Source organism: Drosophila gunungcola (assembly GCF_025200985.1).
Source record: "Drosophila gunungcola strain Sukarami chromosome X unlocalized genomic scaffold, Dgunungcola_SK_2 000046F, whole genome shotgun sequence".
NCBI lineage: Eukaryota > Metazoa > Arthropoda > Insecta > Diptera > Drosophilidae > Drosophila > Drosophila gunungcola.
This window is the reverse complement of record NW_026453192.1, coordinates 1-24,992: the sequence shown is the minus strand read 5'-3', so window position 1 is coordinate 24,992 and position 24,992 is coordinate 1. Positions and strand designations below refer to the sequence as shown.

The 24,992-nt window shown below is 39.5% G+C and overlaps 1 protein-coding gene across 1 annotated transcript in view; it reads right to left on the bottom strand.

The window, feature by feature from the left end:
• LOC128260963 (putative uncharacterized protein DDB_G0287113) overlaps positions 1–24,083 on the bottom strand; it is an 85,512-nt gene extending 61,429 nt beyond the window's left edge. Inside the window, exon 1 of the mRNA XM_052994343.1 lies at positions 23,760–24,083. Coding sequence (XP_052850303.1) covers positions 23,760–23,967 — 208 coding nt within the window. The 5' untranslated portion in view covers positions 23,968–24,083. The remainder of the gene's footprint in view (positions 1–23,759) is intronic.
• Positions 24,084–24,992: the final 909 nt, after the last annotated feature.

The following is a 24,992-nucleotide window of genomic DNA, read 5'->3' as shown; positions in this document are numbered from 1 at the left end:
TAAAGTTTATAATTTTTCAATCGGTTCGCCTGCCATTTTCAACCGCCGGCGCGAGCTCTATAAAATATTTAAGTCTGTTTTTTGCACATTTGCCTTATTTATTTTATTTCGCAGTGCTTCTTTTGCCCAAAAACCGCAAAATCGACTCAATAATGCGCCAGCACACATGTGAGCGGAAAATGGGAAGTGAAAAATGGGGTATGGAAAATGGGAAAATGGAAAGAAGGGGGGGCTGCACTGCACAAAACCAATGCAAACACAAATAGAAGCAGCATGAAAAGTCGGCGAACAGCGACTGACAGGCGAACAAACAAAGAGCAGCCCCCAAATAGCGCCCCCCTATAGCGTGTACAGTGCACACCCCCTATGGCAAGCCAAATAGGCATCCGTTTGAACTCCTCGCGCTCACCTCGATTATTAATCGAACGTTTCGAGTGGTTGACGAATTAACTGAGTGTGAGTGGGCCAAAGATTAAACCGTGAAACTTTGCAATGCCAAAAACTCGAATTAATTAATTGGCTCCATAAACTGATTAATTAATTATATTTATTCATATCAATGAGTCCTGATGCGATATTTACCACAGTCGTTGGCAGCATTTATTCATTGCTATTTATTTAACACATACCTCAACATCAGCTGCCAAATACCATTGGTAGAATTTTATTTACTAATTTAATTTCTGGCAAGAAAAAAGAACGCCATTTGTACATATTATATTTATTTGCAAAAATTTGATGAGAAAATGTGGCTTCAATTACAGTAATAACAATTTCAATTTCTTGCATTCAATTATTGGAATGTTCAGAGTACAAGTTTTAATTCAATTTTAATATTTATTTAATTATTTTTAATTTGCTTGTAGGCGTTTTTAAGTTTAAGTCAGACAGACAAATGCGAATATTATATATATATTTGTTATCGTTGTAGGGGTAAAATTAAACTTAACATTTTTGTTTGCAAGACGTTGGCTTTATCTGCACAGCTTTAATCTGCTTGGATCGCAAAACAGCGGTGAGATAAATATTGAGGCAAATTTAAATGCCACATATATTCGAATAGCAGACTTTAAGGCAGAAACATATGCAAAAGTACAACGGAAAAAACATACACAAAATTGATCAGTCAAAAGTCAATTCGTTGATGGACAGTTACAGTTGCCCACAAATGTATGCATGCATAAAAATACTGTACTGAAAACTATGTGCGCGGGGCGAATTCAAACCAATTGGTGAAAGTAAATTTCATGGATTCCAACGGCCAACGGAATGGAATAAAAATAGCCAGCGAGTGTGAGTGCGAGGGTAAGGGAAAATCAGGGCTGACTGAGTAGGAGATAGGGCGGCTGGCAACACGAATATCGCATGCAAATTTCAGCGTCCGCACACTTAATATAATTTCACTTAAAAACACTCACACCGTGGCGAAAACGCTGAGGGAGAGGCAGAGGGGGCTATGGGGTGGTAAAAAGAGACGGGCAGAGGGTCCCAGCAGAAGGCAGAAAGAGACGGGGCTAGGGCAGTGGAAAGAGACGGGGAGAGCGATGGCAGGTGCTGTTGGCCTGGCCATTTCGACTTTCGTGTGGCCTTTTCTTTGCTCTCCTGGCGCTAACGTGACTTTGGCGCGTTAACCTCAATTTATCGCTGCCATTTATGTCCTTTTTTTCGATTACAGCATAAATTGTGGTAGCTAACGTGTTGGCCGCACACATACATACATACTTACGTACGTACCTGATAAATGGTGAACTGCATGCATTGTGTAATCGATAAAAAATAAAATAAAATACAAAAGGTGGCAGTAGCAGTAGCAGGAGCAGTAGCAGCCACGTCGAAGGCAACTGCAAATCCTGGCACTGGCACTGGCAAGTCCTGGCCTGGCTGAGTGGCATTGAAGGACGACTGCCTTAATGTACATTTGTCTGCCCGCATGCATGTCCTATATATCCCATATCCTCGGTTGTATATGTGGATATGCCTCCGAGTGTAAATAAGTAACAATTACCCGTTGACGCGCTGTAAATTTTAAACTCAACTTTGCCAATGCGAGAAGGACACTCAGACCTCGCACAACAAAGGCGGCTAATGCCAAAGGAAATTGAAGGGAATTCGTGAGGAAGAGGGAGATGAATGCAGAAAACTTCAAGCTATTTGCGCTCCTGTCCCGCAAACAGAATCTTTGCAGAAATTGCATGCAGTAAAAGTCAAACTTCCCAAACTGCTATTTCACTTAAACAGTTTGAAAGTACAACTAGAGATTTTAAATTAATTTAGTTATACAAATAGATAATATTATTTATATTATATATATGGATAGCACACTGTTTCTACAAATTTAATTTTGATGTTCAAATTTACCTAGACTTCGGAAGATTCATTTCATTACTTCACCAGTATTTAAATTTTGTTGTGCCTCGAATTTGTTTGATATTTATATGAAGAAAATTTTACCTAATAGTAGAATCTACAACAGCTTCCCGTCACACTTAATATTTTAAAGCGTTGTAAGCTTTTTTGCCAAGACTTAAATGAAATTGCACGGAATTTAGACAGCTAGCGTTTTTATGTGCAGACAAGAAGCCCTCGATATATGCCACATGGAAAAAGTAAAGGCTTAATCATTGAGGATTATTTAAGTTAGATTGACAGACGAGGGGGCAGATGGTCCTTTTTTTTTACCTCAAACTTGCTAATCTTCATATGGATAAACGTGTTTGGGGTATCTGCACTCGCGCTTCTCGTAATTTTGACATATTTTATTTAAGCGCATGCAAAACTTAATTTAATTAAATGTTTTCCCGCATTGTCCGACGTGAACTCAAATGTTATGTTTGCTTTTTTGCATTGTTTATTTATTTTCGAGCCACATTCGACAGTGGTACCGACAAAGAATATTTGCAAAATGTTCGCCGCATTCGGAACATGCTTTTTTATGAATTTCTCTTTGGCGTATGTTTTTGGTATTTTTTTATTTCGATATTGACTTTTTGGCTTAAGCAGAATTTCAATTTAAATGTTCGGCACTTTTTTCTGTACGCTTGTGAATACGTTGTTGTTAAGCCTTTTCGTTATTTTTCCCATTCGATTTGACTGTGCGTGAGAGTTTCATGATTTTGTACGATTGTGAACGCAGGATTTTGGTCTTGAAAGAGCTCTTAAATATTTCAGCAAGCTGGCAGCTCAAAATGTTTCAGGTTTCCTCGACAATTAAGAACAATTGAGAGAGTGTGATTCAAAATACGCACAGCACACTGCTAGACTGAAATAAAAGAGGAAAAGTTTTTCCCCCTTTTTCACTGAAGCATTACAAGGAAAACAAGACACAAACGCAAAGCAGACACGTCCAAAAACATAAGCACATAAAACTACAGAGGAGAACTCGGCACTGAGGTGCGCCTGCAAAGGAAATGAAAGCGGGGTTTTCACTTGGATGGGGATTTGGATGGGCAGATGGGCAGATGGGAAGATGGGAAGATGGAGCTCCCCGAATGAGACATTGGCGCAATAATCATAAAAAGTCAGTGTGAGGCGACACAATAAACTGCCGCAGGCAGAGCGATGATTATGGCACTCTCTGGGTAAAGGAGGGGTTTTCGGGTGGCACACCCTGCACCCCTGCACCCCCGCACCCCTACACCACCACCCACTCAAACACTTAAACCAGCGACGACGAACAGCGTTGTTTCTAAAGCAGCGGAAACGGATGCAGAACGGAAGTGGAAGTGGGCCAGCTGGTCGGGAACGCCAAAATAAAGGGTGAAGAAAGAGCACTGTCAACTACCTTGGGCGCATTTGTCAGCTCTCCCTCGAAAATCCCTCCTCGGAATACGACTGGCACTTGAATTGCAGCAGTAAGCCACGAGTTTAAGCGAAAATAAACATTATGTCATTCCAAGCACATGGAAATGCCACAAAGTTCATTAGTTACTCAGAATGTTGCCTAATTAACCCATTTCGGTTAATTTTTGGAACTTTAACTCTATTGAGTCTTCTATCAACAAACTTAAATCAGCTTGGAACCCTTAAAACTGACCTTTTCGAAATACCTATATATATAGCTAACCAAATATTTTTCCTTAATTATAAACTCTGTTTCAATTGTTTTCTTTTTCAGTGGGAATCAATAATCAAAGGAATTAACTATTAAATTTCCAATCGATTGGCATTCACAGATGAACAATTTATGTTAGATAAATTGCCGCTTAAAATCATGATGTATCAAGCCATTAAAGAAAAATGAGAAATTTCATCCCAAATGTAATTTTATTAATTTGCAAAAGTTAAACATATCGATATGAAAAAATTGGTCTGAAGTTTTATTAAAAACTTCCTTAGAAACAATCGAAAAATATATTAAAAAAAAAAGTATAGCTTCGCTGTTTTTCAATTGATTTGAAAATACTCCGATATATAGATTTGTTTTATTGTTTCAGGGCTACGGTTTTAATTTTATTAACGATATCATATAGCTGCCATTAGAACGATCGAATAATTCATCGGAAAATCTTCTTAGCTTCACTGCATTATAGTTTTTGAAAACTAAATTCAATTTTGCAATAGCTGGTATTTCGGCTTGCCAAAGTTAGCTTCCTTTTTTGTCATAATAAAAACAATAAAAACGTGTTTTTGATTTTGGCATTCGGTTATCTCAAGTCTTGCTTCAATTGAAAAAGAAAAGAGAGTTCATTCTTCCTTTTTTTCGGCAAATCTGGAAATCCTTTAATCATACAGCTCGTTGGTCTACGTGTATGGTTCTCGCTTCGGGTGCGAGAGGTTCCGGGCGCAACTCCCATTAAGGTTTTTTTTTACTTTTATTCTTTTAATAAAATATTTATAATATTAAGAATTTACATGGTAAATTACATGTTTTACCGTTAAGGGAATTAATCCCCACGGCAAACAAATTTGAACGAATTCATGCTCAAGGGTCGTAATAATATTTAAGGCTAGAAAGTGCTTGGCAAGCATAAAAAATCACCAATCTGTTCTCCCATGGGGATAAGTAGTGCGAAAGTGCAGCTCAAATATTTCTCCAGTTTACAGGAGAAACTTTGGCAGCTTCTGTGACAGGATCTGCAGGATGCATTCCCCCACGAGTGGCCAATTGAGATGAGTGCAATAAATAAGCCAGTTTGTGCGTTGCACGTCCCCGTCATCCATTCCATTCCATTCCATTCCATTCCATTCCATTCCATTCAGGACCATCCATTCCATCGGATTGCCGCCCGATGCCGACTTCCGGCCACTTTATTGTAAATATATCTCTATGAATTATACCGCACGATGGACGATGAGCCGGGACTGAGCGGAAAGGAGCCGTCAACACCTTGTCCTTCAATGCAGTTCGCTCGTCTGTCCCTCTGTCTAGTTTCAGTTCGACATCCTTTCCGTTTTGTTCCCTTTCCCTTCGCAGTCTGCCTCCGTTTCCATATCTGTGGATGGCTGTCCCTGCGCACAAATTTCATTTCAACTTTGTCTCCTCTCCGACGGCAAACACATAAATTTTGATGAAGCTCTTTCAAAAACAGTTTATAGTTTCATTTTCCCTCCCATCTCACGGCCACCACAGCCTTTTCGCCTTGTCTGACCACTTGACACTTGTTTTGGCAATGGGCAGTGAAAAGTTTCCGCTTTTTTTCCGTTTCTTGGCCCAGACTTCTTCGCCTCGATTTGCAAGTTCAAGTTAGTTAAATAGTTGCCATTTATGGGGCGCTTTGTAGCTATGCATTAAAGTGGAATCCGCATTCAATTCGCTGCAAATCCCTCGCATACGAATCGGCGCACATGGCGTATGCGTAATAATATTCATGAGGTTGCCTCGTCTTTCGCTTGCTTCCACTCAGGTCCCATGCCCCATGCCCCATGCCCCATGCCACACACATTCCGGCAGTGACAAACCAAGGCTTAGGAGGAGGTGGATATCCTGGCAACCGATTCCACTGGCGGCTACATGCGGATCTCCTTTATTATGCGGATTTTTCGTTGCCTTTGGATTACGATTTTCTGTGTCCCTTTCAGCATGCGAGCATAAATACGTACTTTACTATGTATATAGTTGTATAGCATTACTGCGCATTCGACTCTATCCTCCCTTTTCCACTTTTTTAGCTGGCAGCCGTGTTCAGCTTTTGATAAATTCATAATTTTCACTTACGGGTTGAATTTGGTTTTGCCTGGGAAAAAGACAAGCCGTTAGCCGGGAGTGCAATCATGTCTGTGCTTTAAAAACAGTAGATTTAGCCATGCTAAGCTATGTATTAAGTGCTTAAAAAGTGTATTCAAATATACAGAAAGAACAGTAAAATACAAGAATGTATTTTGAGTTATACTATGTGGTTTCATTTTTAACGAAAATTCATTGAATCAAGATGGAAGCGAATATTAAAATTATTTTAAGTCAATTAAATATTTGTATTGTTATTCAAATGTTTGTGTTTAAACTTAATCAGTGATGGGTAGCTTGTATATTTCTACACTAAATTAATTTGTTTAAATATACATGTTATTTTCTTCAGGATTAAGTTACATAATTCTCAGTGCACTAAGCTGAGGATGCTAAACAAAATTACAATAAGTGTTGCCTGGCAACAAAGTCTGTCAATTCAATTAACCAAGCAATTTCAGACCATGGGTTTCAGTCTAATCAGTCTTTGAAACAAGATTTTCCACCTTGTTATTCCCGGCCACGTATAAAAGCACTTTTCATTAGCCTCAGAAAATTTTGTGCATCTTTAATATGCATCCCGCAAGCCAAAAACCACTAGCAAACAACCCGCTGAAATGCAATCAAATTGACAACGAAACGTCCAAAGTTTTCCATAATTCCCCCCATTTTCTCGGCATTTTTTGTTTAGTTTTTCTTTTTATTTTTTTTATTTTATTTTTTTTTTTGGCTCCCCTGGTTGCAGTTTTGAACAGCCCGAGGGGCGGCAATAGTAAACATATTTTTCCTGCTCCGGCTTTGTTTTATGTCTCCCAACTTTGACTACACCAACTTTTTGTGTCTCGTCTCTGTTCGTTTTGTTTTGGTTTTTAATTCGGGCCAAAGTTTTGCAGGAGCGGTTCCTTACTTTCGCATCAAATTCCAGCTTGTTATTTTCTCGAGCGCTTTGATTATGTTTATCAACTGCCTTGTGCCCCGTGCCCCGTGCCCCGTTGACTTGAGTTTCGGTTTCTCCGGAAAAACTGCCAGTGCAGATGGCAAAAATATAAACACAAATTATGTAAATTTGTATATAATGATAACAGAAACGCAGATGATAACATCCGGGGAGAGGAATCGGTTGAGAGTTTATCATGATTTATGCATTCAACTTTCCGTCCGACTGTTTGGCTAAGCCATCTCTCATCCCAGTTGCTCGGGGAGGATTAAGGATTAGGGATTAACCGGCGGGAGGTGAATCTTCGCTGGGGTAGATCGGGTTGAAATGCATATTTTCCCCGAGTCACTGGAGATGGCAGCAAAAAGTCCAGTCTTAAAAACTCAAGGTTGTTGATGTAAGCTTAAGCCTTAGTGGATGTCACTGAATACTGTCAACGAATAAATACCAATAATAGAAATATGATTTCTTGTTTTTGCAAATTGTTAAGTGAAGCAACAAAGACACAATTATTGAACGTTAAAAAACATAATTATTATGTAGTGATGGTAGTGATTGAAAAGTATCCCTTAAAAATAAGATTATTGATGTAGTTATTCATATATTCTTATTTCAAGTAAAATTCTGTTACAAAGAATGACTTTAATTACTTGACCCAAAGAGAGCATGTTTAATTATTGTATTATTATTATTTAACGCATCCCAGCAACATCCCAAAAATATATGGTGTTAATAGGCCGTGTTGATTCTCCTCGTATCTCTGGCAGCCAGAAAGTCGTCGTTCGTCATTTGGGTACTTTAAACCACAAATTGTCTGCATTCCGAACTGAATTTCAATGGCACTCGAGGACTGGAGAAGTCAATGAGTTGTGGCTGGCAGTTCAGTCGCCTCGATGATAATGACAGACCAGACCAGAACAGACCCGGTTCCTTTCGATATCTTATCGGCTTGACACATTGTCCGGCAATCAGCAGCTGCTTTTCCCCGACCCATTTTCGCACATCACATCCACATCCACGTGCCTTTTCCGGGCGGAACATTAAATGGACACCACAGAAAGCAATCAGAGTGCGATTCCGATATCCTGGCACATGACCAATACGCCGTCAGCTCTGTACACACAATGTACGACTGTGTGTGTGTGTGTGTGTTGGTGTGCACAAATTATAGAGATGTTTGTCGGTTGCGCAATAAAAAGTGCATTTTATTTTTAATCCGTTTTATGTGGCTGTTGATTTTGCGATCAAACAGCTTAATCTTTCCACCGCAAATTTATAACAGACACACAGGATGGAGGCGAAGGACTTTGCCGTTTATTTAACTGTCAAATTTACACATGTTTACTGGCGCCCATCGCCGTAAATTCTGCTAAAAAAATAAACCCGGAAAAAAAAAACGAGAAATTAAAAAGCAAAAGGAAGTTTTGGCCACAGACCGCAAAAGCGAAACCAAAACGGAATCAAATGAAGAGTGCTGCACAACCACAGATACAGATACTTGTACAGATACACGTTCAGATACAGATGTACATAGAAACAGATACACTGATTCAGTTGCTAGCACAGATACACTCACACATACAAATACAAATAGGGATAGAGATACTAAGATGGTGCAGGATGCCCCAGGATGTGTGCAGATGTTTATCGCAATTGCTGGCAGCTTTGTGGCCGTCTCGTTGCCATTCAGCAGATTTTGGTCTTTCGGCTTTCGAATTTCAGTCTGGCCATGCGGGCACTAATTGAAATTGAAACCGGATGCTGGAGAAATTGAGAAGTGCAGCTCATAAGCAGGCAACCCTTGAACTTATTTTAACGCCCAACTAAACTAATGGGGTGAAAAGCATGGCTGAGTGTGACCAAGAAGTCTAGTTTTTAAACTGGATTCAATTACAGTTCTGTCCCAAGTTCGGTCCAATTTTTCAGTATTACCAACATAGATGGCCAAAGGCCTTAGCTTCGATTAACTTGCTATGTTTAGATATCTAAGCTTGGATCAATTTGAATTGACTTTAGCATTAATCACATCCGATGGTACATTTCTCATTCTACCAAGTTTAGACAGTTGACAATATTCTCGGGAACAATTTATTGCGGCGAACAATGTTCTTGTTATTTAGTTAATCACAAATGGTCCGAATACTCTTTGTATGTACTACAATATACTTTTTATTTTAGTTTAAACTAATACGCGAAATGGCGTACATTAATTCGTTCAGCACACAAATTTAATTAATTAGAAATGTACATCAATTAGGAGGCTGCCTTGACATATATTTTAAACCTATTGGGCTAAATGTGAACGGTTACCGGTCTTTCCGTTCTTTCTACACCATTCTAGATATTGTCTTTTAACAAAATAGCTAATATTTTTACTACTCGCTCGCTAAGTTGCCCTTTAGATAAATGTAATTTCATACTCAGGTCATTCCGTTTCGCTGGCACTCTTTAAAGTTGCCCAATCTCGTGGCAACTTACCAAGCCATCCATCTGCAACCACATCCCCGGCCAGGGACTTTTAGAAAATCTCTCAGCATAAGCTGATGTCTCAATTTCGATCTGGTGATGGATGGCCTTGTGGCCGGATTTTGCGATACGAAGAGCAGGGCAAGAATCATTTATGACCATTACAAAACCGAATGAAAACAAAATGCGAAAACCATTGAAACAAATACGATTCTCCCACCCACATAACCCATGACGTGGGTTGCGTGGCCGGAAAAGTCAAGGGGGCGGCGGTGGTGTGACGAGAAGGACAAGTGACGACCGACTGACAAGGGTAAACAATTAATTGGGAACAAAAGCTGCGAGCTCTCTGTGCGTATCAGTGTGCTAGTGACAATGAAGATGAAAATTGCTCTCGGATTTTGCAGCATTTCCTTCCCCGACCCCGAGTTTAAAGCGCCGAAAACTTTTATCATTAACGCTGGAAATCAGCTTAAGACCGTGTGGTTCTCACCGGGTAGGATGTGTGGGGCGGAGGGCCACGATAAAAGTCAGAAGGTGTTCTTCGTTTGCTTGTGTCACAAGATGTAGCATACTTTTTCGAGCACCCCAGCCGAACACAAAGCGAAAAAAAAAAGGAAATGTCGAGAAAAACTCCGAGCCAAGCAAATTGATTAGACTTACACATGTGAGGGGGAGGGGGGGGGGGGGGGGGGGGGGGGGGGGGCGTGCTACAGGGGGTAGGTAAGAACAACATTTTCTCTGGCCATGAACCCAATGGCTAAGCACCGGGTGGTGCCACCACCCACCACCACCCACTCTCGTCAAACGCCCGCCACTTGAGCCATTTGCCTTTGACGTTGGCCGCGTTTTTACCAGCGCCGTACAACGCTGCGTATGCGCATTATTTCAAACAAGCAGTGTGGAAAAATGTGCGTGTGTTTGCGCGTGTTTTTATGTTTCTATGCGCTTTGTGTGCTTTGCTTTGCAGCGCTTAAAATAATTTAATTGTTAGCATAAGCTCTTTAATGTACTGTACCCAAACTTCTCTACTTCCGCCATTAATGGCTTGAGCGACTCGCAGGAGAGGCTCTGCGTGAGTTGGCTTACATTTGAGCCAATTATGGGAGCTTTAACGCATTAAGAAAGCCAAAGGCACCAGATATCATTCGACAATACGAAACGATTACTGGGTAGGGCTTTTGCGGTTAACCCAAAAGAGAGTTTACACTTTCTACCCGAAATTCAAACAACGGCATAAATTGGTCCCAAAAGACATTTCATTTGAATGACTTTACAGTCTGTGTGGTTTCTTTTGTAGGTATTTGGTAGATGGCCATGTACCTGATAAGTCCTGATACAACCGAACAACTGCAGTAATTAATGACATATTTGCAGGCCCCGGATGAACTGCAAATGAAGAATACACAAAGTGGCGGGGAACATGCAGGGAGAGACGAAGTGCAAACAATACTACACAGTAATGTTAATCCGAATAACTTAATTCGAATGTTGACTAAACTAAGCATTGCACATTATGCAAATGTCCATTCATGCGACATGCGATAATATTTGCATTTGACGAACGGCCAACAGCACAGACGGACACACACGGATGCGGACATGCGAATGGACAAACTGACAAACGTACAAACGGAAAACGGACAAACAGATAATCAGGGGCGTGGAAAAGCGGGACAAACAAATAAGCCAAATTAAAGTTAAAGGGCAACATTGGCAAATTAATTACAATGATGTTGCATGTGCGACTGCCAGGTCTCGTATTTCGGCTGATAAAGGCTTTTTGCAAATCCCCCCAAAATGAAATTAAATATTTGCAAAACTACAGTTGAAAGACAGCTTTTGCCCCAATGAACTCGCTTTCGAATGGGCAAATTATGAAAAGGAAACATTGATGGCTGATTCTGGCAATTACGCGCAAGGATAGAGATTTTCCAAGCTGGCAAAGCGAAATTTATTGCTATTTATTTCGACGAAATATAAAACTACTTTGTGGAAATCAAATATTGAACATGCCAGAGATAAACAATTTAAAGCTAATTTGTATCTTTGGACTATTTGTCCATTTCCGATTATTATTTAAGATCAATTGGCTGGAGGGTGGGTAAAAGATACTAAGTTGCTATGGAAACTGAAGTGCAACTGACAGAAAAATTCTTATTGAATTTCTCAGTCCCTTTTTCGAACAAAATGCTGGGCTTTAAGTTGGTCACTTTAAAGGCAAGAGTTGGCATTGCTGTCGACGTTGGCCAATTCAGTTGTTTGGCCACCCTTTGCACCCCTTTTTGGAGCCCCTTTGCAGCCCCTTTTACACCCCCCTTTCAACTGCTGACGACGCCCGCTGTGCTGCTGACAGCAAACAGTTGTTTTGCATAAAAATGCCGTTGCAGATGCAAGAATGGAACTGCGGAAAAGGATGGGTGTACAGTATTGGGAGCGTGTGTGTATATATATGTATGTACGTTGTAAATGTGTATATGAGGATATCGGGTGTTTATTCCCTTTTGTTGCTATGTAAACACACAATAAATATGTAGGAACCCATTCGCACACACATACCCCTTCCCCTCGGTGTCCGTTGGTTGTGCCATGTGGCTGGCCTTCGAAACCCCAAAGTTGGAATTATGTGTATGCTAATTGGATATATATATGAAATAAACGTCCACCTAAAGGTCACGCTTTTTTGATGTCGCCATTTCTTTGCTTTTGGTTAGATTTTTTGTGGCTCCAAAATTCTTGTTGTGGTCAAATCGTATTCCACAAGAGGATTAAGGCATTGCATATTCTTCAAAAGGCCAGAAGAGATTGAATTTTCAGGAACAAAGACTTTGCTCTCAGATTATCTTGAAAATAATATAAAAGTCCTTTCATAATATTTTTAGCAACAACATCTTCTGAAAATACTTTAAGGAATTTTTTAAAATGTCAAAGTATAATATAGCTAATATAAACGTATTCGCTTTTTATACCCTTGCAGAGGGTATTATAATTTCAGTCAGAAGTTTGCAACGCAGTGAAGGAGACGTTTCCGACCCTATAAAGTATATATATTCTTGATCAGCATCACTAGGAGAGTCGATCTAGCCATGTCCGTCTGTCCGTCTGTCCGTCTGTCCGTCCGTTTATATGCAAACTAGTCTCTCAGTTTTAAAGCTATCTGCATGAAACTTTCCCAAAAGTTGTCTTTCTATTGCAGGTAGTATATAAGTCGGAACGAGCCGGATCGGACGACTATAGCATATAGCTCCCATAGGAACAATCGGAAAAATAAATGAAAAAAAATTATAACTTTGCTGTTTTTTAATTTTTTGTTTAGTTCTTCGACATATAGTAATGGTAAAATATTTCCGATTTACGGTTTAAATTTCATCAAAATCGGACGACTATAGCATATAGCTCCCATAGGAACAATCGGAAAAAATAAATGAAAAAAAATTATAACTTTGCTGTTTTTTAATTTTTTGTTTAGTTCTTCGAGATATAGTAATGGTTTAATATTTCAGAATTACGGTTTCAATTTCATCAAAATCGGACGACTATAGCATATAGCTCCCATAGGAACAATCGGAAAAATAAATGAAAAAATTATAACTTTTCTGTTTTTTAATTTTTTGTTTAGTTCTTCGACATATAGCAATGTTTAATTATTTCAGAATTATGGTATAAATTTTATCAAAATCGGACGTCTATAGCATATAGCTCCCATAGAAATAATAAAAATATATAAAATAACTATCTAATAATTGAGCTGCAAATAATCATAGTTTCAATGTTTTTTTTTAGCACATACTCAAGTAAATCATAATTTAAATGTTTTCAAAAGTATTTAATTAATGCAATAGCTGCAAGGGTATATGAACTTCGGCTTGCCGAAGTTTGCTTTCCTTCTTGTTTAAAGTAAAATAAATTGAAATGTGCCAGTTAACAATTTTGGTATTTTGTACTTTTAAATTACATTTTAAAAGCGTACATTTGATAAACAACATTTAATAAGAAAAAAGCGTTTATCTTCGCTCTGTGCTACCGCAAATAAAAAAATGTTGGAAGTATGATTTAAAATAATATTTATATTATATATAAAATAAATTTAAATAAGAAATAGTAATATTGACTACTTCAACTTCACAAAACAAGTGCAAATTAAAATGTTTTGATAGGAAAATCCAAACAGGTATATCTTTCCTTACACATTTGCAGGGTAGCCTGCGTCTTTCTTGTTGCCCTCTTGTTTATCGGTTCAACTTTTTGTATCGCCTCGCTCGTGGGTTTCCTCGCTTAACGTTATTTTGCATTTTGATGTTATTAATATATGGAAAATGCTGGCAGAAGGACATGCCCTATGTCTGTGTCTCCGGGGCTGAGGGTCATCTTGGCCAGCCACGTCACGCAGCTGGCGAGAAATTGCTGGCCAGTTGGGCCAGAGAATCAGATGGCTGACTGGGCATATTTTTTCCTGCCGGCTACGGCTCATTTCAATATTCCTGTGATTTTCCACAACTCATCGGTGGAATTGGCCATTAAAAGTGCGAGAATCAACGCAGATGGCAGATGGTAGATGGCAGACGGCAGATCGGCTCACATGGTGGGCACAATTTATTCCGATTCATTGCCAAAAGGGCTTTGGGGACACTCCAAGGTACTGCCTCTAATTGCGAACCTTTCACTTTGGGCAGTCACTTTGCTGAATTAGCTTTATATCGCTTTAGATGCTCCTCCCGATTAATCAGCAAAAGACCCTTTCATTCGGCATCCTGGGAAATTGCTTATTTATTTATAGCTCCTTTCCATTAACGACTCATGCTCGCTGATTTCTGTTGATAAAATGGCAAACTTACCACTTTCAGAAATTGTAAATTTCTAGGAAGTGTCACATAAGCTTATCCTTTTGGTGGGCTTAGGGCTAACGAAATTGGCAAGCAATGTATGGATTATTTATCGAACTACTGAACTTAATTCAACGACATAGTAAATATAGTTTTTATATATATTTTGTTATAAAGCTATACATTTTCAAAATCATTGTTTTTAAATCAGTATTTCCTAACTTTTTTATTATTAATAACTTAAATCAGGGTATATATATTTTTAAAATCATACATTGACAAAAAAAAATCACACTTTCTGAATAAAACAAAAAAATCAATCCAGATTTATCTGTTATTTAGAAATCTGAAATGTTGTTTTTAATAAAATGCTGAGGCTTGCTTTTTATTTAACTCGCGAGCTTCTCAATTATTTGATCTTTTGAAAGGTTTTTTGTCTCTTCTTAAATTAAAAATTAAAAGATATTTAGAAAGAGCAGGGCCTTACTAACACGAATTTATAATACGCAGCCCGACTTTTGAGCAAAGGCCAAGTCAAAGATGGATAACCTTCCAAACTTTCGGTTGACAGTTGGCAACGATGACTCGTTTGATCTCGTCCTGGTACTTGTGCTTGTCTTTGGCGCCTCCTGTTTGCCTCCTGTTGGCCTCCTTTGCTCCTTGACAACTTGCCACCTTGCCAGTTTCCCACAGGCTGCCGTCATTTATTTGGCCTCCACTCCCGCCGATCCATCCCCATCCATCATCGGCTGAGCCGAGCCGAGTCGAGCCCGCTGTTCGCAGGTTGGGCAAACATAATCCGAGCATGTTTTCAATTAATTTAATGCCGCATCCCAATTTGCCGGCTCGTGTGCGAGTTTGTTTGCCCGCTTGCCGCAGAAAGTGTGCCACACATGCGAATGATTAATGCGACTTCGTCGAGTCGGCAACTTTATTGCTATCCATCGAAAAGCGGTTGGCCGGAGGAAGAGTGAGGTAGGTAACTGGTGTTCGGAACTAGCGTGGAATAGGCACTTCAATTATTTATCCAGACGATTGCGTCTCCAAATACGAACGTTTCGCCTAATGAGATCAGCACAGTTGCTGGAGCTGCATCTTGTAACACTCCTCCTAATCAGGATTCCACACCGAGACCGAGCACTGAAAGCCCAGGATGCATCCCTTCATTCTCCGGCGTCTGGAGCGACACTTTTCGGTTATTTTTATCACAGCAGCCACGCATCGTTGGTCTCGAACAACAGGAATCAGTGCCAAAGGGCAAAGACACGGCAGCCGAAAGAGACGGAACTAGGTTGCCCAGCAAGAAAAAAGAGACGAAGACAGCGGGGGAGAAAGAGACAGAGAGACAGAGAGACAGGGAGCACTGCATTTCGACCGCTCCCTGTGCACTCAAACGTGCCGATGACAAAGCTGATGGCAGGCCAGGCTAAAAAGTGCGAATAACGCCACTTGCATCTCATTAGAATGGGGCAGTAAGTGAAAAGTGCAGGGAAAAGTGCAGGGAAAAGTGCAGGGAAAAGAACTCTGAATAGTTATTTTCTGACACCAGAAGGAATGCGGTTTTAGGTCGACAATGGCCTCGAAATCCAACGTAAAACTGTCAGGAAAACCATTGGGCGGTAAAGAAAAACGAGATCGCAATCCATGTAAATTATACTGAAGTGATTCGTAATAAAAAGTCTTATATATATAAAAAAATGTTGAAGTTTTTACGAATTTTTGTATAGAAATTTGTGTGTTTGCAGGATATTTTTATTTAGGGAGAAATGTCTTAAAATATTACTAAAAACTAAAAAAAAATGTATTAAGAAAAGTTAACTAATTTAAAAATAGTTACTATGTAGATCAAGCTCCATTAATTGTTATTCCTAGCTCCTTATTTGTTATTATTTAAATAAATCTCGTTTACAATTTAATAACTAAATTATATCATTGGATATGCAAAAATTGCAAAGTTTTTATGACAGCATGGTATTGACCAGAGCACATGACTATAATTAATATCTTTTCTGAGTGCGTTTACCTTCTTCCGTCTCTGGGGAAAGGGGGTATGATGCTACAAATGGTGGCTCCATTCGCCTCGAATCGAGTATCGAGTGTTTGCCCAATTGTTTCAGGGAGTGCAAATGAATCGTGGCGCTTCCGCTGCCGGGGGCCCTATTGTTTGCCCACTCGCGATTGAGTAACAATTATTCGTGTGTTTTCACTGGCATTCGATACCGCCATCCCATTCCACCACTCCTCCACTCAACCGCACTCATCCCGCTCTGTTTGCTTTCGCCATTGCGGTGTGGATTTTTAATTTTGTAGGTTGTGCATGTTATGACAAGTGCGATGCAAATAAGTAACGCCACCCAGCTGTACCATATAGTGCCGCTTACACTCACGCTCGCATTCACATTCACATTCATATGTAGATCAGAACAGAACAGAAACAGAAACAGAAAAAGGCCATTAGCTAGAGTGGCTGGCTGCCTGATTGCTTGGCGCAACGAGTTTCCCGAAACAACACACAATAAATATTTTGTTCGCTGATTGAAAATATTGTATGCACGCAAGTCAACTTTGCTTTAAAGATTCAAGAAATATTACAAAATTGAATGAGTACCGCTTCGGAAGGTATGCCTATTGCTAACAAAAAGAGATCTGAATTCAATTTCGTAAGTGCAATATCACTGTGTGATACGTTTAATAAATAATACTTGATTATACATACTTCATTTCAATGTTTTAATTATTTAAGCAGAGTTTCCTTTTAAAAAGGAGTCATTGTAGCTAATAAAATATTTACCAAAGAAGTTTTTGTGTTCCCCGATAAGTATTAAAAGAAAGATAACTAAATTGGCAATAGATGTTTTACAAAACTTGCAAAATCTTTCATTATTAGTGGTATTCTAAATGCTATTTAATCCTTAAACTAAGCAGTTTGCTAGTGAGATTTTAGTCGTAAATGGATACTGGGATTACTATACTTTTGTTTTAATAAGAACAATAAATAGAGCTTTATTTATTCTTTTTTTTTATATTTTTTTGCTTAACTTATAGTTAAAACTAAGAGCTAACAAAAATGGTTTGAGCTATAGCTGCTAATTTGGCAGATTTTTATACACTCTGTGGTCATGAGCACAAAGAGTTTAACTTTCGGTTTTTATGAATAATAATCTAAGTAAAATAAGTACAAAATCATGATTACTTTCTCCCCATGATCATGTACCGTAGAAAATATCTAATGAAATCTTTAACCCTAAAGAACTGAAATAGTTTCTTTATTTTTGAATCGATTTCCTTTTACTTCGGAGCCCATACATACAATATTGGTCAGTGCTTTGGGGGGCACATGTGGCTCTGGTGCTTTGCCTAATTAACTTTGGCCCAGTTCCGTGTCGGAAAAACGTGCTCTCGAGTACTCGGATCCTTGGAACTTGGCCCAGTGCCAACGGGACTGGGCCAAAACGGAAACGAAATAAAGCCGAAATGGCCGAATAACAGAATAAGTAAGAAGGGGAAGTCGGGAAAACGAAACTAATGAAAATAATGCTCAAAACAGGTCCTGCAGAAATGGAGGTGGGATGTAAGGATGTGGGGATGCTTCATGTGGGGCCAAATGTCAAAAAGGGAGGGACAGGGAAACCTGCGACTTGCACGCCATCAAAATAATTAATATCCTTTCAAATGTAACATGCACTAATTACAAGTACAACTACAACTACAGCTACAGCAACAATGCCGGAATCAGAGTAAAGCAAGTTGGCTCAAAAAAAAAAAAGAAGGACAACAATAAACAACATTCGTGAGTGACTGTGTGTTTGTGTGTCTGTGTGAGTGCTTAGTCAAGGTCGTTTGTGGGTGTGTGAGTGCCGTAGGTGTATGTGTTTACTCTGCTCTTTTGTAGCTGTGCATTTGCCGGCCGACTTTTATTTCGCCAGGTCGGAAAACCCTGCTCCGCTTTTCCTTTGGGCCAGCTCAATCCGTGCTTTCCATTGTCATTGCTTTTATTTTCTCTCCATCTCTATTTCACTCTCACTCTCACTCCCTTTCTCTTGCGGCCCTCCCATATCCTTTGTCTTACCCACTTGCTCAAAAACTCATTAGTCAAAGCATTTGGTAAGGAAAATTCCCAATTAAGCGTCTGCCGAGCCAAACAATTTGAAAAAGGATTGGCTGGTGGCCCCAACCATCGATACCCAGTTTTCTGGGCATTTTGAATTGAATTTATCAGATTCGTGATTTATTTTTCTCTAAGAAACAATAGATCATTGAATACATTATTTTCTGCTATATAAAAACTACTTTAGTTTCCTAAAATTTCATAAAGGTTTAATTTAAATTACCGTTTCTCGAAAATGTCCTAAGTCTCGTATTTAAAATAATTAACTTGGTGGCTATTCACACTATAAACCAATATTATTATCAGTATATTTAATAATTTATTTGTATTTCCGTTAATATGCCTTTTGTTTATTTGATAGGCTAAGAGCTGCTTGTACTTGGAATACGTTTTTAACTATCAGGAGTTTGGCATTTCTTTTTGAATGGTAATTTAAGATCTCCTTAAGAACGAAATTAAATTGAGAGAAACCGGCTTATTTAAAATAAGAAGTAATGCCTTTTTAATATCAATATTTGTTAAATTTACCAATATAAATCAAATGAATACTAAAAATTTCCTATGTACAGAAGCTAAAAGAATCTAGCGAACTTCTATTGGTGCAGTAATATAATTGAAAAAGAAATGCTTACAGCTCGAATTCCAAAGCGAATGTGTTTTTCTAAACTAAGAAATCTAGTACGGAACAAAGAAATATCTTGAAAAGTGCCGATATGCCAATGCAGTCGAAGCACCGAAACTAGCTAAATTGCGTTGCATACCTTTTGGGGCCAAGTGGTCGGGCAGAACTCTTATCGAGGTCCTCCCGCTGCACCAAACACCCAACAGCCCCCATTCCCCCTTCCACCAACCGCTTAGATTGTGTGTGCTGGATAACCTTTTCGCTTTAATTAAATCCATATAAAATTTGCTTTTCATCAGAGCCACGCTCATATCCGATTTCAAGTGCAATTGAGATACTGTCGCTGTCGCAGTCGCAGTCCCTGTTGTTGAATCCCATGGCAAACAGGATGAGGTCGGAACAGGATGCCCCAGCTCCGCCCGGCAATCCATTCGGATGCCATCGTTCCCCATCAAACAAACATGCAACTTCCTTTGCAGTCAGCGACTGTCGCCGATTTAATTAATTTGACATCATTTATTATGCCAAAAAAGGAGCTGCGAAGGAAAAGGAGGAGAAGTGGTTGTGCAAGTGCCACTGGATGTGGAGGTGGATGTGGATGTGGATGGGGGGTGGCAATAATGCACCACCATCATCCTCTCACACGAGCCAAGAAATTGCTTTTTAACGCACACTCACCCAGGGGCGGAGGAGTGCGGGAAGGGGTCAAAAGGGCGGCCAAGGATCGGACAAGAAGTGATGCAGTTCGCCGGCTTAAGTGTCGTGTCCGTATGTCCGTTTGTCCATTTGTCCGTTTGTCCTTGTGTTCCCTTGTCCCTCTGTCCCCACATCCCTGCGTGCACTGAATGTGGAGCAGTCAGCCCGAGTTTCAATTTACATTCACGTTGATTTTTTGTTAAATTGGGTTTGACTTTGGCCTGTCGTTGGAAACGACGGCAGCACAAGTAGCAAAAAATCAACATTGACACAGACGCAAAAGGTGAGTAAGCGAACCGGTACAGATGAAGGGGGTTCATGCGGGGTGAAAGGTAGGAAAGGTGGAAAATGTAGGAAAGGTGGGAGAGTCGCCAGTCATCGCTGGCTTGCGAATGGGGATAAGCCCCCGGGGCCAGTACTCCATCCATCGACCCCCCCATCACAAGTGCTCAGTCACCGCTCTATTACTGTCGCAATAGTTTCAGGTTATTAGTTATGGGAGGTGGCAAAGGATCAGATATCCCCAAATTGAATGCTGTGCCACAGTCCCCCGAGCTTGAGAAGAAAGTGGGGAACAACTTTGATCCGGACACCATTAAAATAAATGCGCTCTTTGTTTTCGCTCATCTAATATTTTTATCCCATGTTTTCATATTTATTGTATAACTATTATTCATCAAAACTTACAGATTTTATCGAAAGCTTGTAAGAATTTGTTTTTTTATTGGCAAAAATCTTACAAATTAAATAAAAGCTTTGGGTATACCATCAAAACCCAAGAAAATAAAAATCAAATGTTGAAATGCCAGATCTCGTTAAATTCGTCATAAATTTTTCAATTGATTGACAATCACAGATACAAATTTTAAATAATTGCAAATTTTGAAATACATAATGATGTACCCCTTATTAAGAAAACAAAAATTGGTTGTTAATATAAGAATCTCTTGCATTTTATGTTGTGCTTAGAACACAGAATTTCAAACACTTAATAAATAGAACACAAGACATAAGTCTGGCAATGTCCTTAATAACTATTCAAATTTTGTGAATAGCCAAGGACTAAAGAAAATTAATTTAAGTAGAATGTTTAAACTTTAGCTATAACATCGGGAAACTTTTCCAATAGCCTCGAAAAACATGTCCCGCGGGAGTTGAAATTTATGTTAACTGCATGTCAAAGCGATTGTTAACTACGACATTAACATGCGAAAACGAGCCTCCAAAAGCAGTTACAATTAGCCCAAACGACGCACTTCGGCATGACTGACATGGCCCATAAATTGATGGGCCAGGGCATCAAGCGCGATTAATCCACGCTAAATGAAATTAATATGCTGCTCAAAGTTTGCCGGGCCGAAGGACTTGTTGGGTAAGTATTTAGTTGGGCCTAAGCCGAGGCCATCGCTTATCGCTTGCCGCGTGTATGTCGTCCTGGCAGTTGGGAACATTTCAATTATACATAATTACAATATTATCACTAAGCCGGCACACAAGCGTCGACCCAAGCCAGCAGACCAGCCGACCAGCAGCCCAAAACCCAAATAGACCCCATTGTTTGCACGTCGTCAGCTCCGCCGCATGAGTGTGTCGGCAGTTTGATTATACTATAATTAATACTTAAATCCGTTTTTGAAAGCCATTTCATTCATTACGGACCGCTGGCTGTCAATTTGGTTTTTAGCGGCCGATGGGCTTGTCGAAAGTTTTGATCGCTCAGACGATGATCTCCCTAAACCGCCACAGGAGCTGTTGAGCTCTGAGGGCTGAGTGCTGAGTGCTGAGTGCTTTGCCAACCCAACCCGAAAATGAAAAGCCCGGATTCCTGCCTGAATTCAACGACGAGAAGAGTTATCCTTTCCTTTTCGGCCTTTGTGTGCTCTCAGTTCCTTTATTCTCCTGCTGATTTATTTGATTTGATAAGTCCTCACGCAATTGTGTTTCATTTACCTTAGTTTCACGCTGTTCAACTGTTTTCCTTTGGCCTTGGCCTCAGTGAACATAAAGGAAAAAGACGAGAAAACGGTCAAGAACAAGTTGAGACCAATCAAACCCTGAACCATTTAAGAAATCTGAGACTTGGCCAATTCAACCTGTCCCCGAAAGGTCTGGCATATCTATAAATATCAATTGGAATTGAAAGAGCTCAGTTCAATATAAAGATGAAGTACTTCTTAATTCACATATCCCAAACGTGTCCAGCAAAATACTAGCTATTTGAGGATTTTATTAGAAATCAAACATTGATGAATGACAAATTACAATTAAATTATTAAGTCAAGCTCTTCTGTTTTCATAATACTGATAAAGAATTGTTTAAGGTTTGCCTTCTCCATGCAATAGTCTTTTAGAAAATGCATTGAAATGTAAGGTAACTAACTCATATAATGTTTAATGGCTATGCTAAACAAAAGGTTGATATTTTTTACGGTTGTCAGATAATTATTTCGTTAATATATTTAACATTATATGATTTAAATAAGATTAATGGCAGTCATCGCTAATCATGAATTTTCCATTTATCCTAGATCGTTTGATCCCCAAATCAATAACGAATAGTACATTTGTTTTCTTAAACGTTCTTAAAGGGACAGAGCATACCCGCCTCAGCGAGCCAAAACTGTTGATTCGAACCGAACTGCCTGTTTCAGTTTTTACAACTTTTTTACGAGGACCCCCGCCGCTGACCTCAGCCGCTTCTCAGGGCAAAAGGTCACACAAACCGAGACAGTCAGACACATTCAAATGGCTGTCATCAATTACGCGTGAAATACGAAAATAAAAAAGGGGCGGCTCGTGGAGAGAAACTCTATTGGAATGCAGGACAGCCAGGACAACCAGGACAGCCAGGACAACCAGGACACGAAGCGAGGACACCACCACATCGCCTGTTGCCTTCTCTCGTCGAACTAATTAGCGTGAATTATGGGAGTTTGATGAGTTGCCTATGCCTGCCGTCGCCCTAATGAATGGCTGGTCGACAGTTTTGTTGACCATTTGTTGCATGCTACCATAACATGGGACTAGTCCTTGCCGAATTCGAATCAATATACGCATCCGGATCCGGAATGCTATCTGCCGAAGCTACATTCATTTGTTCCCACACAAAGACGACTTTGATTGATTGAGCCGCCAGCGAAGAGGAGCATATGTAGCTGGGCACGGTTATTCACGGATGACCCGAGCACCATGGCCCATCATGTATCCCGGGAACCTTTGGTCCTGTCTGTCTGTTTTCCTTTTTTAACTTGACATTTATCGCTTCATGCGCAATTCTTATACTTTGCACATGCCCATCTGCCAACCCACTTCGTTTCAGTCTCTGCTGTCTGTGTTTCGCATGTTTATAAGGCTATATATTTTCCAACTTAATTGGTAGTTATAGACGTTCAACTTTAATCCTCGAACCAGCCAAGCAGACCTAAAGGCAAGTGGGTTGTGGGAAGTGGGTAGTGGGCTGGGGCCAACACAAAAACAAAGGCCAATATGAAGAGCAAGTCTAAAGGAGCGCTTAAAAAGGCCAGGACTGTTTAAAGACAATTTATTTATATGCCGATTATATCCTCTAGGGTTCATTCGCAAGGGCTTTAAGGTATTTTATCAAAATTATTTTCAGTTAATTGATATTACTTTGCTGCAAAACATTCCTCAGTAGCGATTATGCGTTAAAAAACACTATATAAAAATTAAAAGAAAACAAGAATGAAAGCAATCATCGGCAAGCCGAAGCGTATTAAAAGCTTTCACAAAAGTTGGTATTAAAAAACTGTTGAATTTTCCTTAATTTACAATAAATAACACATATATAATAAACAATATTTGATCAAAGAAGTTTTTAAAAACAAGCAAATGTAGATATGCATAAAGCCATAATATGAGACTTACTAAAAACAAATAAAATTCTTTAAATATTTTTGTAAAGCTTACTTTATTTTCTCACTCACCCCACCATCTTTCTATTTTATTTTTCTTCGGTTCCTTTACAGAAACGATGTATGTATGGGTGGGCCACTTTTTATACAATTTCCCAAAGGAGCACCCATTCCAGCGAAGCACCCTTTCCAGTATTTTGGCTGCACATTGAATTTTGGCAATTAAAACGCCGTATCGTTTACCAAACCCATATGCAAACACTGCGATAATCCAACACATTTAATATCTCCATTTTGAACAATTTCTTTGTAGAAAAAACAATCAATTTCCTCAATCTCGTTTTTAATGAAACTGCGATGTGAACAGATCGAGCGAAAAAGAAGAAGACATAGAAAAGAGCGCGTCAGTGGTGTCCATTCCAGGAGAGCAAATTAAAAAGGCTTATCATGCAAAGCAAACAGGGAGAGAGAGAGCGAGGGATTGCGAGCAGACTAATGCAAAAAATGCTAAATGAAAAAAAAGTAGAAATCGAAATAGAGACAATTCGGAAAATAACGGCTGTTGTTTGGAATTAGATAATATTGCAGTTCTTCCATGGAATTGTAATACAGTGGGCAAAAGAAGTATAATTTTATTATTTATTTGAAATGTAATAAAAAAATTTTTTTAATGGAAAATTTTAAAAATTTGTAGGGTTTGAAGATATCTAAATGAAACGTAACAGCAATTGAAATTCAGTAAATACATATGTCCTAAAAATGCATTTAATTTGTTGATATATTATGCAAGGCTTATAGAGAGCAGGACTGTTGATCTTATTTTTGCTCAGTGTAGCATGTCTGCTCCTACTATGGGCTGGCATTTACTACCACTCACTTGTCAGACAGCTTGAATTTTGTTGGGGGGGGGGGTCTTGGCCACACCTTTCCATGAGTGGTGGCTGAGCTATCCTTTCTGCCAGACCGCCTCCAAGACCTCCTTTGAATCCTCCTGCGAAACCTCCTCCTGTTATCCCCATTCCCAACGCTTTAGCAGTCAGTCAACAGGCAAATCAAATGATTGCCGGGCGGTGTTTTGTTTTGTGTTGTGTTGTGTTGTGTTGTGTTGTGTTGTGCTGTGTTGTGCTGTGTAGTGTTGTGTTGGGTGTCATTGTCTGCCGGGCATCGCGTCTCCATTGCCGACGGATCCGGATCCGGCTTTGTCTACGGCCGTGTTTATGGCAGCTTCCGATGCCAGATGGTCCTTGGTCTTGAGACGTTTTAATTGGGAAGTGGGGAGTGGGGAGTGGGAAGTGGGTATCACGC